At 42.9% G+C, this 13753-nt stretch overlaps 2 protein-coding genes across 2 annotated transcripts in view; one reads left to right on the top strand and one right to left on the bottom strand.

Annotated features, from left to right (window-relative positions):
* RANBP9 (RAN binding protein 9) overlaps positions 1-1303 on the top strand; it is a 54302-nt gene extending 52999 nt beyond the window's left edge. The window contains exon 14 of the mRNA XM_066623545.1: positions 336-1303. Within this exon, the coding sequence (XP_066479642.1) occupies positions 336-466 (131 nt within the window). The 3' untranslated portion in view covers positions 467-1303. The remainder of the gene's footprint in view (positions 1-335) is intronic.
* Positions 1304-4549: 3246 nt separating this feature from the next.
* On the bottom strand, positions 4550-12243 carry NOL7 (nucleolar protein 7). The gene is made up of 8 exons (XM_066624952.1): positions 12049-12243; positions 10163-10223; positions 9302-9360; positions 8690-8721; positions 7621-7702; positions 5877-5998; positions 5715-5792; positions 4550-4739 (listed from the first exon to the last, which is right to left on the bottom strand). The coding sequence occupies exons 1-8, from the start codon at positions 12219-12221 to the stop codon at positions 4669-4671; spliced, it is 678 nt and encodes a 225-aa protein (XP_066481049.1). The 5' UTR covers positions 12222-12243; the 3' UTR covers positions 4550-4668.
* Between the last annotated feature and the right edge of the window lie 1510 nt (positions 12244-13753).

Here is a 13753-nt window from a genome sequence, read left to right as displayed (position 1 = left end):
CAATGTCATTGTCCTAACTTAGTTTGCTTTGCCTACAACCGAGAGGAGTGCTTATTGCTTCCTCCAATGGCAGAATTTAAGATTTTTTTTTTCTAGTAAGAAATAATGACATTATTAAAGTTGAAGATTTTATGGAAAGCATACATTGATGTATTTCATTAAAATAACAGGTGCAGTTGAAACTTCATTTTGGGTGGCATGTTTAACATTGTTCATTGCTGAGTTGGACAGTTTTAGAGAGCTGATATTTTTTTCAAACGAAAATAAACTAAGTTAGGAGTCATTATCCTTTCTGGAATATAACATGCCAAATGTGCATTGTTGAACCTTTCCAGAGACTCACAATCTACCAAAGCAACCTCCACTCGCCCTTGCAATGGGACAGGCTTCGCAGTGTCTAGGATTGATGGCCCGGTCAGGAATTGGATCTTGTGCATTTGCCACAGTGGAAGATTATCTACACTAGCTATGCATATGAAGACATTCAAGGTGTATAATGTGGTATATATTCAACATGAAAGTAGACCAGCTCTGCTGACTGGAGTTTGGATTTTTTTTTTTAATTATGTACTAAGGACAGGTCTGTTGCTTTATATTGCTTCCTAGTTTACAGCATGACGCAATTGATTTTCTAACCTACTGTTAGGATAAATTTTCCATCTTTAACCAGAGTTAAGTATCATTGGTAACATCAGATTGACAAACCCTTTCAAAATTGTTCCAAACAAACCAAAAAGTCTTGCCTTCACAGAAGGTGGGATAAAATAGATAATGTTGTGGATGTGTTAGTATGTGGGTGATGTAAACTTCAAGCAGGATAATTTGCCAACTTTCACCCCCATTATTACATAGATCAATCAGTGTAATTTGCAAAATGCATACGCACCTAACAGTTTGGCTGTATAGTATTGATGGGAAGAAATATTTTTAATGTGTACTGTAAAACTTGAAATACTCAGGAGCTGAGTGAATATGTTTGTTGCTACTTACAATCTCAACCTGTTTCCTAGTGGGTTTTTGTTTTAACATGGTCTTTTCAACTGTTTCCTGTTTAACTGCAGACAACTTACGTTGTAGACTCACCTGTTTAACTGTTGTATTATAACAGTATTACATGTCAACACAGTGTGGTTATGGCCTATTTATATAAAAACCAAATATTTAGTCAACTTCAGTCTTAATTTAATCTTTGTACACCCTGCATTTTTAAAAGTGCTTAAATTACTCTATTGCAATAAAATGTAGTGATATCATAATTAACCAGCCATTAAATTCTTCTATATATGGTAGGATGACTACCTTACTTTTTTGCTCATGTGTTGTATTTTAGATTTGAATATACATTTTTTAATCTGTATTACCTCAAGTACACAGATACCACTGCTGTGTAGGAAGTGTGAGTATGGGATGGGTTCTTGCACCTCCTAAGACTGATCCCCTCCTGTTAAATGGACTGATAAGGTGGCTTTGTGCTCTTTGTGTGTTTTGATATGGTCCAAGAATAATGGGATTGTTTGCAAAGGGAGATACTGAAGGCACAACTGCAAATGTTTCCCACGAGAACAGTTGAGAAATGTCTAAGGAAATCAGTATGTGACTGCATAATGTTTTCTGAAAAACTGAGAAGCAAGAACAAGTACAAGAAGTGAAAGGTGTGTCAATTAACTAAGCAGGTATCCAAGTACAACTTGCACCTACAGGGATAATATCAGGAAGCCTGTGAACAGAATGAGCTGAGGTTGGCAAGGAAAGCCAGAGACAACAAAAAAGGATTTTTTTTAAAATGTCCAAAATAAGAAAAAGGTCAAGGAAGGCTTACTGCATGGAAAAGATAGAGAAGTGCTAACAGATGATAGTCTTCCTTTCCCATTTTTTGTCACCACGCATTTCACCCATTCTCCATGAGTTCTCAAAGATTGGACAGTGGCTTCAAGAATCTCTGCCAGCAGTTCACTGGAATACAATGCAGCCGATTCATTTAAGTTACTAGGTGTTCCTTTACCATCTCTTTACCTATCCTCAAGTTGTGATGATCCAGTTCTTCATTAGTGTAAGTCTCAGCCACCTTCCCTCTATGGGAGAAGACAATCAAACAGTTCTGCTTTCTTGCTGTCATCTGTTAGAGCTGGCAGAGATTCTTGAAGCCACTGTCCAATCTTTGCGAACTCATGGAGAATGTGTGAAATGCGTGGTGACAAAAAATGGGAAGACTGGGGAAACTCAGACCATTTGGATCCTGGAACAGAGTAAGTGGAACATCTGTGAGCACTTAAGAGCTGGTGGGGTGATTTCTAATAGCTGGCATCAGTTTGCAAAGAACAAGTCATGCTAGACTAATCTTATCTCCTCCTTTCATAGAGTGTTCAGGTTGGGAACAATGTAGACATTGATTTCAGAAAAACATTTGTCAAGTTTCATATCCTTGTGGATAATATGGTATAATGAAAGCTAATCAATGGTTCTCAAACTGTGGGATGGTATCCACTGGCGGGTAGTGACCTAATTTTTGGTGAGTCACAAAACTGAAGAAGGTGCCCCCCACACAGTAAAAAGGATAAAACCAGAGGCTTGAAGGCTGGAAAAGTGAAACTTTTTAAAAAGTCTTGTAAAGCTAGGTTGGATACTGATAGAGTATCATTTTGAAAAGTGAGTTCCAGTGCTAAAAAGTTCAGAAACCACTGGGCTAGATTAGGGATGTCCAAAGTTTTTGGCAGGAGGGTCACATCTCTCTGACACTGTGTCGGAGGCCGGGGGGAAAAAAGAATTAATTTACACAAGTTTACATAAATGAATTTGAGATGGAACTATATGAATGAATGAAGGTCTTGCAATAGCTCAAGGCCTATAAAAGGCCTTGCACAAAGCAAGGCTGGCCTTTCCTTTGCTGCTGCTGCTGCATAACACATGTGAAACAGCAAACAGTTGGACGGAGCCCTCATACATGTCGAACAGTTGCCCTCGTGCTGAGAGCAGTTGTGTTGGGCCAGTGTGGGCTCCAACAAATCTCTAAAGGGCCAGAGGTTCATTGGAGATGGGGCTCTCTGAGGGCTGCATTGAGAGGCCTCAAGGGCTGCAAGTGGCCCCAGGGCTGGGTTTTGGGCACCCCTGGGCTAGATAATACTACTAGGTGGATTTGAAGCTGTTTGAACAACCATTCCCCCCAAGTGCTATTAAATGGCTCTGCCAATCTGGAAGGGAGGTATCAAGTGGAGTGTTATAGGGCTCTATTCTGGACCCTATTCTGTTCAACCTTTTTATGAATGATCTGGATCATGGGGTAGAGGGGATTCTTATCAAATTTGCAGATAACATAAAGCTGAAGTTGATAGTTGAATTAGCATTCAAAATTATCTTCAACTCCACCAGTAAGATGAAATTCAACAAATGTAGGACAGAGAAAGTCCTGCAGGTAGGAATAAAAAAAAATAGAACCATATGTGCTGGATTAGGGAACCTGTGTTGGCAGCAGGTATGAGCCAGCAGTGTGATGCAGCTGCAACAACAACAAAAAATGTATTGCTAGGCTGTAAAGTCCAAATCAGAAGAAGGAATTCCACTCTATTCTGCACTTGTCAGACCTTACTTGTAAATCTGCACTCTGTTTTGGGCACCATGTTTTAAGGACAATAATCTGGAGCGGCAGAAGAGGGTGAAAGAGTAACAGAAGTCATATAAGATAATTAAAAGAGCTTGAGTAGACAGGAGAAATGGGAAAGAGGATAGTTGTCTTCCAGTACCTAAAAGGCAGGGAGGGCTTGCTTTTGGAGTTTACTGAGGGCAGTACTAGAACCAAGCACAAGCTAGCTATCTGTCAGGGGTGTTGTAGTCATTTGTGCTGAGCAAGGGGATTGGATCTTGATATCTATGATCCCTTCCAATTCTAGTTTTCTACAATTGATAGAAATGAGACTAGTTTAGCAATGATGGCAAAATATGAATGGCGCTATGAGTGGTTACTGGACAAAATTTTAATTTTCCTAATACATCTGTTTTCATGGCTTCACATCTGAGCAAATGGCTGTTTTTGCTTTCCAGTAAGAATCTCACAGTTGCAGAAACAATACAACCATTCTACCAATTGCTTTTCCACAACTGATATAGAACCTGTAGGTGGGGGAATGTTTGACATGTACAGAAAAAAACCACACTTTATATCTGCACCAAGGCAGTGTCACCTTGAGCTAAACATAATCTTGTGGGGAAGACTTCATCTGAACCAGTCTAAGCGCAGTATTTCTCAAACTGTGGGTCAGGACCCACCAGATAGGTCGCACGCCGCTAAAAGTTTGAGAACCACTACCTTAGAGGAAGGGCAGGGTACACTCCCTCAATCAGGTCTGACAATACATTCAGACAAGCTATAGTATCTACAGAGCTAGATATCTTTCAAAACAGGATAAAATATACTCTTTTACAGATTGAAACACAGATTGAAACGCTATAGATATGACAGGAGATGGAAAAAAAATATTTGGACAAGATTTTCTTGGAGCACACAGATACCAAGGGGAAGACAGAATTTAGATTCATCCACATACTTAGAAACAAATGCTATATCAAGCCACATAACTTTAATTTTAAGGAAAATCACATCCAATGACATGAGAATACAACTCTGCCATGTAAAATATTCTTCTACAGACAGTTTGTCAACAGTAACTCAAGTTTTCAGGTGGTTACCCTCTTTGAAGACATCCACTGCTTTGTAAACTGTCTAGCTTTTTGTTTTCTCGTTGAACCTGGAAGGAGTTACAATAGGTGGTTATCTGAAGTATAGAGGCAAACCACACAAGCTCAAAATGTAATTTCCAGAGATTAGCCATCTGCAATTGAATCCCTTTTGAGGTCATCCCCAAAGAAGGACTTGCAGAGCTGCCACTTCTGGAGCAACCCCAATTCAAGCTCTCCCTTCCCCACTCCACCCCCATTAATACAGTCATTGTGAACTGCATGCTTCAATCAGCTATTGTTTGGGAAGGGATTAAAACTTGAAGCTTAGTATCCAAAATGTATAGCTCAATTATCTGTTTGTGTGACAGAGTAGCCAAAAGCCATCAGCAGAAAGCTAAGATATCACTGGTTCAACTGGTTATCAAATGGCTTCTCAGTTTCAGCTCCTTTGCACTATCTATGTACTGTACACAGTATTGTCATCACTACTGAGAAATTATAAGGCACTTTCAGCCTTTTAAAGTACTGTATCACTGCTAAGTAGCAATAATATTATAACATTTGCCCCAGCAACCTGCCTGATCTGAATTGTAAAATAATGTCACCTGCAGTCGGAGCACCACATATTTCCCTAATCATACTGCTTAGAGTAAGAGAGTACATACCCAGTATGATAAAATTCCACCATTCCTGCCTTTGTTGGGTGTCTTAATTTACTGTTAGCCAAGATTTCAGTTCCTTTAAACATTTCACAACCAAAGACAGAAGGCCTCAAGCCTGAACTTAAGCCATTTTGCCCAACATTGCATATATACAACAGGGACAAAATGTGTACACTTGTGGACCAGGCAAAAATGGGTTTAAAAGAGGCTTCAGCCAGGTGGCACGAAAGGGCCACCTCTCAAAGGCTATTTTAAATTGTTCCTACATGGCAAGCCTTTTATGAACAGCATTTTCCATGTGGAGCCTGGGATTTTATCCATGCTACTGTACCAGTTCCCTTCCTCCTCCTTTCCCACATGAAAGAAACAACTTAAACTTACCCCAGGATCTATTCACAAACTGGACTGCAGCTTTTTTAACTGCACTTCTTTTGTTTTCAACAGAGAAATAGTTGTTTGCTAAAACGAAAAAGGGATTTATTCAAGTTATGCGTCTAGTTGAATCTCAAAGTTCCATAAACACACTGAGCTCAGCCACTTTACCAGTAGTTCGGTTGCTGCCTGCTCCATAGAGATGCCTTTGTACAAAGTCTTTGGCTGTTTGCTGCTGCCTGGTGATGAAATCCTGATCTTTTAACCGCACAGCCATATAGCTTTCTTGGAGCCTAGTAATAAAGCAAAAGATTATGAACTACCAAGCACCATGCACTGTCACCTTTCTTCAAGCACTTTCCAACTGCCAACCGTTTGATGGAGGGTGGCATTTTTATGTAACTATAACCAGCTATTGAAATACTGCCAATACCCAGCTAATTTCACTTAGGTCAGAATTTAAGAATTAGCTTTTCAATGACCAATAAGGGATTCCTCTTGGGCTTTAACGCAACATCACTTATTTCACCATTTTTTTCATGGTATATTTATGACATGATAGCTTTGTATGAGTGTTGCTTTCAGGTGGACCATTTGTGTGACCACTGAAAATGTGATATAGTTTCAAAACTGCTCTGCATGTTAGTTTTATTTATACTGCCTTTCCAAAAGTTCAAGGCTGCTTACAATAAGAAAACTGATATAAAATACAAGATATGTTATAATATATATGATTAAAAATTTAAAATCCAGAACATACTTAAACAAATGGTATAACCACAACAAATGCTAGCAACAATTCTAAATACCCACAGGTAGTGGCAGGTAAAAAGGTTGCACACAGCAAGCTAAAAATCCAGAGGGTTATTACTGTATTACTACTGAAATTCTCATTTATGTCACCATAACTAAGTTGAGAATTCCTATTCTAGATCACAACACAATCTCACCCATTAGTAGGTCTTTTCATGATGCACCATTCTAGTGCTTTAACAATATTAAACTGCCTTGTGTACATATAGTACTTTCTACTCTGATTGGTCATGGCTCTAGATTCTTAACTGGAAATGCAAAGCATGGCACTTCCTCATGGACCATCATGTAGTACTGGACAGAATAGTTTGCAAATCCTGATTATGGGAACGTGACATGGTACACATTTATCATATATACTCATATTTAAGTCATATTTATGCCTTAAAATTGGCCCTGAAAACATGGATCGACTTATGCACAGGTCAATATGACGAATGAAGCTGCTAGGTGCAGTTGCTGGTACAGTGGGAGCGGGACTGGACTGAGAAGCAGGACACAGAGTGGGGGGGGGAAGGAGCAATTTTACTTACCAGTAATTGTTCTGAGGCAACAACAAAAAGCAAGCAAAAAAAAGATAGCCATTTTAGCTTCAAAGAGGAAAAGAAATGAAGGTGCTTAAGGAAATTGTATTCTGGATGGGGGCTGCTGCTATGGATGTACAGTAGTTCTCACAAAACCTACAACTCCCATAAGCACCTTCATCTCCCTTCCTGTTTGGAGAAGGTAAAATGTCTCTTTTTCTTTTTGGCTTTTTGCTGCTGCCTCAGAATAATTGCTGAAAAGTCGTTTTCAAAGAATTTCACACACCCCTAAGTTCCCCCCTCAGCTTATTCAATGGTCATAGAAATTTTTTTTTCTGCTCACGGCCTGCCCTCGGCTTGTCTGTGAGACTGGCTTATACTTGAGTATCTGCTGTAATATACAATAGCAGCTCTTTACAATACCTGTAACAGCTTGATCCAATTACTTTTTTGTAACAAATAAATGCATATGGTTGAGCACAAAGCAAGTCAGATATGCTCACACAGCAGGTCATAGTAAATGCATGAGTTTTTCTAACCGTAACATGGCATACTAAGTAAGAATTGCTGAATCATACCTAGTTGCCAATAATTCTTCTTCATTGTCTTCATTTGCATGTTCTTCTATCTCACTTTCAGATTTATCTTCAACATTTTGACCTATAAACAATTTGACACTTTCAAGACTTTACACTTCACAGTCACTGTCAGCAGAGACCACACAGTAATACAGAGACCATACAAAGTAAATATATTCCAATTACTCGTAGTTACAAAATGATTCCAGGAGTACTTTATAACTTGTCAGAATATAAGCTATTGGCAAATGTATGTGTAAGAAGCTAGGGATTCCAGAAATACCTATTAATCAGAAAAAATACAGATTATGGACTAGCTTTTTGCAAGAAAGAAAAGTGATAATTGCAAAGAAAAATATTAGCTAGACAAAACCAAAAAAATAGAATTAATTATTAATAGAGGTGTTTGTTTCCTGTAAGAAAAGATTGCAGCCTGAATCTTACAAAACACAATGGGCGTATGGCTCAGCTCCAGCCGGTGCTGAGCCACTGCCCGGTGGGCACCCACATTCCGCAGCTTGGTGGTGGCTGCAACTGCCGGGCTGCGGAACAGGGAATGGGGTGGGGGCAGGGGTGTTCCGGGGGCGGGGAGGCCAGCGTGATGCAGGGGCATGCCACAGGCGTGCCTGAGGGCGGGCAGGAGGAGGATCGGTGGAGCTCCACTCTGTAGGATCCCAGGCGCTCGTGGAGGCTGCGTGATTTACACGAGCGCCTTTACGGGCACCCATTGCGGGGCTGCCTCCCTTACCTGGGAGAAGGGGACGAACATCCTCTACTTCCGAGGTGCCTCCCACAGTAGTGCGTGAGGCACTGGATTCGGTGGCAGCCCTTGTGGTGTCGCCGAGCGGGGGCTCCCCGGGCAGCTCAGGATTGGGCTGCCCCTTAGGATTCGGCAGTTACTTCTTAGTCAAATAAGTAACATTTTCAAACACCTCTAACTATTAATAACCAGTCTTGCATTTCATTAGCTCTGTCTGGTACAGTTAATTCCAATGCCAGTGTAATGTAGATATGATAAACATAGTACACAATATAGGCAATATAACACTGAACAGAATTTTAGCCATACCTTGCACTGGTCTGTTGGATGGCTGGTTTTTGCTAAGAAAAGAAATGCTATATTTAGAAAATTGTTTAATGACAAACCTATTAATAGTCAATTACATATCCAGAAAGTGTACAAGTTAATTGGGTGGAATTAAAATATGTGGAAGCTTTTTCATACTTATTCAGTGAATATAGGTAAGGCTTCCTTGCCCATTATGAATTTAAGTTGAAAAACAGAATCAGGAAAGCTTTTGCAGGTGTCTGGAGACTAACTGATACGTGTATTAATATAAACATTTTGAAGCACTCAATCAAGATTTATTTTATTCAATCAAGATTTTATTTTATTTTATCAAGTCTTTGTGCGTGCCTGTGCTCCAAAGGACCCGTAACTTTTTACTACACACACCCCAACCTCTCTGCCCTAAATCACTTGTCTGCTGCCATACATGCAACAGGGGAACCAGGTTGGTGTCTACAGAAAAAAGCTAAAATCCAACGTGGATTTGGATTTTACCTTTGGAGCCAAAGGTAGCAGAAATTGAAACATATATTTAGGTTTTAAATATGAAATGGAAACATGTATGTCTGAATTTGAAACAGATACTTAGGTTCTAGAACATCTGTTGCTTACTTATTCTGTACTGATGATGCTAACTCCTCTAATATGTTCTCAGGAAGTAGTTTTCTTTTCTATAAAGAACAAATATTTGTAAGTCAATTTTTTTTTTTTACAAATGTCATTCAGTATAAAGTTCTCCAAATGGAAGAAAGAATCATACTTCACGTTATTTTACTTAGTCTTTTTTAAAAAGTAAGTATCCTGCTTCTCTTCATAAGAAAATGAGCTTACAATTTAAAACATTAATGTTAAGTTCGGAGGGGCTCCCCTATTCACAGTTTGGATCCACACCCCCCCCCCCGAGGATCACCTGAGCCCTGCAGAGGCTGTACACATTTGCCCGCAGCTTCTGCAGGACTCAGAATGACTGTAAAGCCATTTCTGCCCTATGTTGCATATATGCAACAGAGATCAAATGCGTACCCATGTGAGCTGGGCAGAAATTGATTAAATTGAAAAAAAGTTACTTCTGGTTTTATTGTAAAATCAGAAGTGACTTTTTTTGCCTTATAATGTATTTTGAGGCCACTGTAATTAAAACATTGGGGTATGTGTTTTATAAAATATTGATTTTTACATGCTGTACCTGTTTTTTGAGATTGGGAAGAAATGTAAGATCAATGTACAGTTGTGTACCTTACTTTCTTGTATACTTTTCTTAGTATATGGTTTTCTCATAGCAGTATACACTTGTAGGTCACTACAGGTCTGAATATTTACTAATACAACTTTTATAGCAAGCAAGTGGGGGGAGGCAGGAGCACAGTGTGGTACAATAACTGAATGTTATTTTTTTAAAATGTGTGTCCCACATACTAAAAATGTTGCACATAAAGCAGCCCCAAGAAGTTGACAAGAGTGAAATGTTATTACCTTTTGTTCCTTAAATAGTTCTTCTCTGCGTCGCCTCTTCTCTTTTAAGATTGCTTTTTCTCTAAGTTTGTGCAAAAGGAGAAAAAAATGCACATTTTGCTTCAAAGCTCTCTATATACAGGCTTGAAGAAGGAAGTTAAAGAGAGCAACTGGGAAAAGGAGAATGCGTATTCACACCACAGCACATTTTGCAACCAAACTCAGACCAAAAAGAATCTTGAACAGCAGTGACTGAATAAAGGCAAACTTCTTCAATCCCATTTATAATCTGAAACTTAGCACATCTTTCAAATTTACTTTCCACACACAAGGTTTTACTGTCAACGCCTGAAGACATATACAGGCATTCACTGCTTAACAACTTTCCTCTTGACAATGGACCGCATATATGGTCAAAGCGTAACAAAGAGGCTCTCAATGAGGCAGTCAGGACTCCCATAGCCCGCAGCAGAGTGTTTACACACAAAGAGGCCCTTAATGCAAAGAAGAGACAATCTGTCCAGTAGCCAGTGCAGCTGGCTAGTTTCTGGCAGGGAGTGTCTGCTTACACAACAAAGGTACTAGATTGGGTTGAATAAAGTTAATAATAATGATGTTCTCTTAACAAGCTAATCCCATAACAACAGGGATCGGAGAGTGTATCCCTGTTGTTAAGTGGCGCACACCTGTATAAATATATTCACGTATTAAGTTTATATCCTGCCCTTCTTCCATACTGGGACTCGAGGTGGCATATATGGAATTTTCCAAGTTATCTCCCATTCAGTTACTAGACCAGGGGTGTCAAATATACGGCCCATAGGCCAGATCTGGCCACTGGAACCTTTTTAGTTGGCCCGCATGATCATCTGGCTCTGCAGCAAATCCATCAGCTGTTAAGCAACAATGTGTTCCAAGGAAGAAGCGCTGCTGAAACAGTGCCTGTCTGGAGATCAGGCTTTTCTATCATCTCTTTTGCCAAGGAGGGACATCACCGCTCAGTTCAGAGACCCCCCCTTCTCTGAGGGGTTGCTGTGCACAGTGCTAGGTACCAAGCTGCGAAGCGACCACTTGGAAGAAGAGACACTGATCAAAAGGATGTGTGCCCTGGAAGAGGAAGGCAAAGAAGCTCCACCCTTGGTTCTGCGCAGGCCTCTTCGTACCTGCATGCTGCACAGTGAGCCAGGGAGAAGGAAAGCGGAGCAACAGGAAGAGGACCAATGACAAGGGCTTGCTTCAAGCTCCCTTCCAGTTTCAAAACTGGATCCCTTCCCAAGCCTGGGGCTCGCCCTCTCCCCCGCCCAGATTACACAGCAGAACTGTCAATCTCCAGCATCCCTGCAGCAGGACCCCCCCCCTTCCCCAGTGAACTCAAAGCGTGTAAATTCTAGTGGCCTCTGCAAGGGCAGAAGCAGTTTCTGGAGGGAGCACAGCAAGAACAGGCAGGGGGCGGGCGAGGCATCCCCTGTGCTTCTCCACATAGGGCTCTGTGCTCGTGAGTGAGAGACGGATATGTAGGGAAGATAAAAGGCACTCACTGCAGGACGTGGGGAGGGGGATCAGGACAGAAGAAGGGCAGAGACAGGAAAGATCCAGTCGAGGCGCTGGAGGACAACTGCATCCAGGGCTTCAGGGGGCTGAGCTGGGAGGGGAGTAGCCCCAGAACAGACAGAGGTGTGAGAGGGGCTGGGAAGGACGCCCGGTGGAAGGAGTGCGAGTGGGAGGCAGGGAGGGTGGAAGATGGAAGGGAAAAGGCCAGGAGGCTGCCAGGACTCGAAGCACTGCCGCCCACCTCGGGAGAGATGCACCCCGGCCCTGTCCTGTCCTGCTCCTTCAGCCCCGCCCTCCGCAGCACTGCCGCCCTCCTCGGGGGAGAAGCACCTCGGCCAGGCCAGGCCCCGCCTCACCTCCGCGCGCGCTCCCCGGCCAGCCGCCGCGTCTCCTCCGCCGCCGCCCGCGCGCTCTCGAAGGTCACCTCCTCCGGTGCCCCGTCGCTCTCCTCCTCTGAGGAGAAAGCGGCGGCGGCGGCCCCAACGGTTTCCCGTCGCCCCCGCCTCACGCCGTCCCTTCGCGCCACCATCTTCGTAGTCCAACTTCCTCTTGACCTCGCGCCCCGGAAGCACCCTGGCCTCGAAGGGCGGGGCAAATGCCGGAAGAGAAGGAAAGGTCCGCTCTAGGCAAACGTTAGCAAGGGGCGGTCCTAGCAGCGCAAGGCTAAAGGCCGCTTCCAGTTGAACACCGGAAGTTGAGACTGCGCGGCGCTCTAGTCTTTTGTCTCTATCGTTCAGCCCGACGAATCATCAATCCATGGTTCGAACCATGTTGTGCGCATGCGCGAGCAGCGAGGGGGGGTGCGATACACGCACTCGCCACCAGATGGCGCTGAAGCCAAAGCCGCTTCATTGCAGGGGGGACAAAGGTCCAGAGAGGGCTCGCCTTCCAGCAGGAGCTCAGTGCTGCAGGCAGGGACTTCTGTCCTCCAAGCAGCAATTGAACGCTCTGGGCATGTGTGGGCTGTGCTTTTTGACTCGGATTGCACACTCAGTGGAGTTTAGGGGCAGCTATACAGGGCCACAGTCCACTGCATGGTGCTTGAGAGGAGTTCAGGCTGAGTGTCCTCTCTGGGGCGCAGGGGTAGCAGGGACATGCAGTGGGTGGGGAGGCAGGTGAGGGAGAGCCTCCCCAGCAGAGTCCTTCAAAAAGTGTCCTGCCCTGCTTGGGCACCCCACAAGGCGGCGGCACTTTTCAAAGGACTCCGCTGGGGAGGCTCTGCCTCACCTGCCACCCCCCACTGCATGTCCCTGCTTGCCATGGAGAGGCTCTGCTGCACCTGCCTCCCCACCCACTGCACCTTGCTGATGTGCAGCCCTCCAAGCCCCCAGCTCTGAAAAACAGATATTAAAGGGAGGGGGAAAGAAACTAAAGGGGTAGGGAAGAGGGGAAAATAGGATCAGACACTTGCATAGAAATAATCTCCCTTCCCTGACCTGTACACTGGACTTGGCATACTAGGGATTACAGGTTTAAAAGCTCACACAGCAAAGCCTCCTCCCAAAATGCTGTTCCAAAACTGAATAGTCGGTAGCTTTAATCAACTTTAGCTGCAAATCAGCTGTAAGGGTTCAAGAGTAATCAGTGTGTTGGGAAAGGAAATAAGGCTTTACAGAAAAAGGGAGCAATCCTAACCAAGTTTCCAGCACCGGGGTAAAGGCAATGCAGGTCCCAGGTAAGGGAACAAACATTCCCTTACCTTGAGGAGTCTTCCATGGCTGCCACCCAATGCAGGATACAGCCTGTGCCACATTGGTTAGAATCTGGGCATTAAATTCCATCCTACACAATAAGACATCTGAAAAGAAATCCACCAGAAATTGGTGACAAAGTACCTGTAGGGCAAATTCCAAGTTGCCTGCCACAGTAAGATTGCATTCAATAGTACTTCGATACCTCTTTGCAAGGGCACATGGGCCTATTAACAGGAATGAGACAATTTAAAAGCATCCAGAACACACAATGAAATCATTTTAGAACACACACCCATGACCACCTCTGGAAACAGTACAGGTTTTCTCTATGCCATAGAGTCTATGGGAAAGCAGTAACCAAGGCCAA

Source organism: Tiliqua scincoides, chromosome 4 (assembly GCF_035046505.1).
Source record: "Tiliqua scincoides isolate rTilSci1 chromosome 4, rTilSci1.hap2, whole genome shotgun sequence".
NCBI classification, from domain to species: Eukaryota; Metazoa; Chordata; class Lepidosauria; order Squamata; family Scincidae; genus Tiliqua; species Tiliqua scincoides.
This window is presented reverse-complemented; position numbering and strand designations above follow the sequence as displayed.

Excerpts from the sequence above, each read along its gene's own strand:
- NOL7 (XM_066624952.1), bottom strand. The coding sequence starts at position 12,221 with ATGGTGGCGCGAAGGGACGGCGTGAGGCGGGGGCGACGGGAAACCGTT. Across the intron at positions 10,224-12,048 it reads GCCGGGGAGCGCGCGCGGAG|AGAAAAAGCAATCTTAAAAG; the intron begins GTGAGGCGGGGC and ends GCACAAACTTAG. Across the intron at positions 7,703-8,689 it reads ATCCAACAGACCAGTGCAAG|GTCAAAATGTTGAAGATAAA; the intron begins GTATGGCTAAAA and ends AATTGTTTATAG.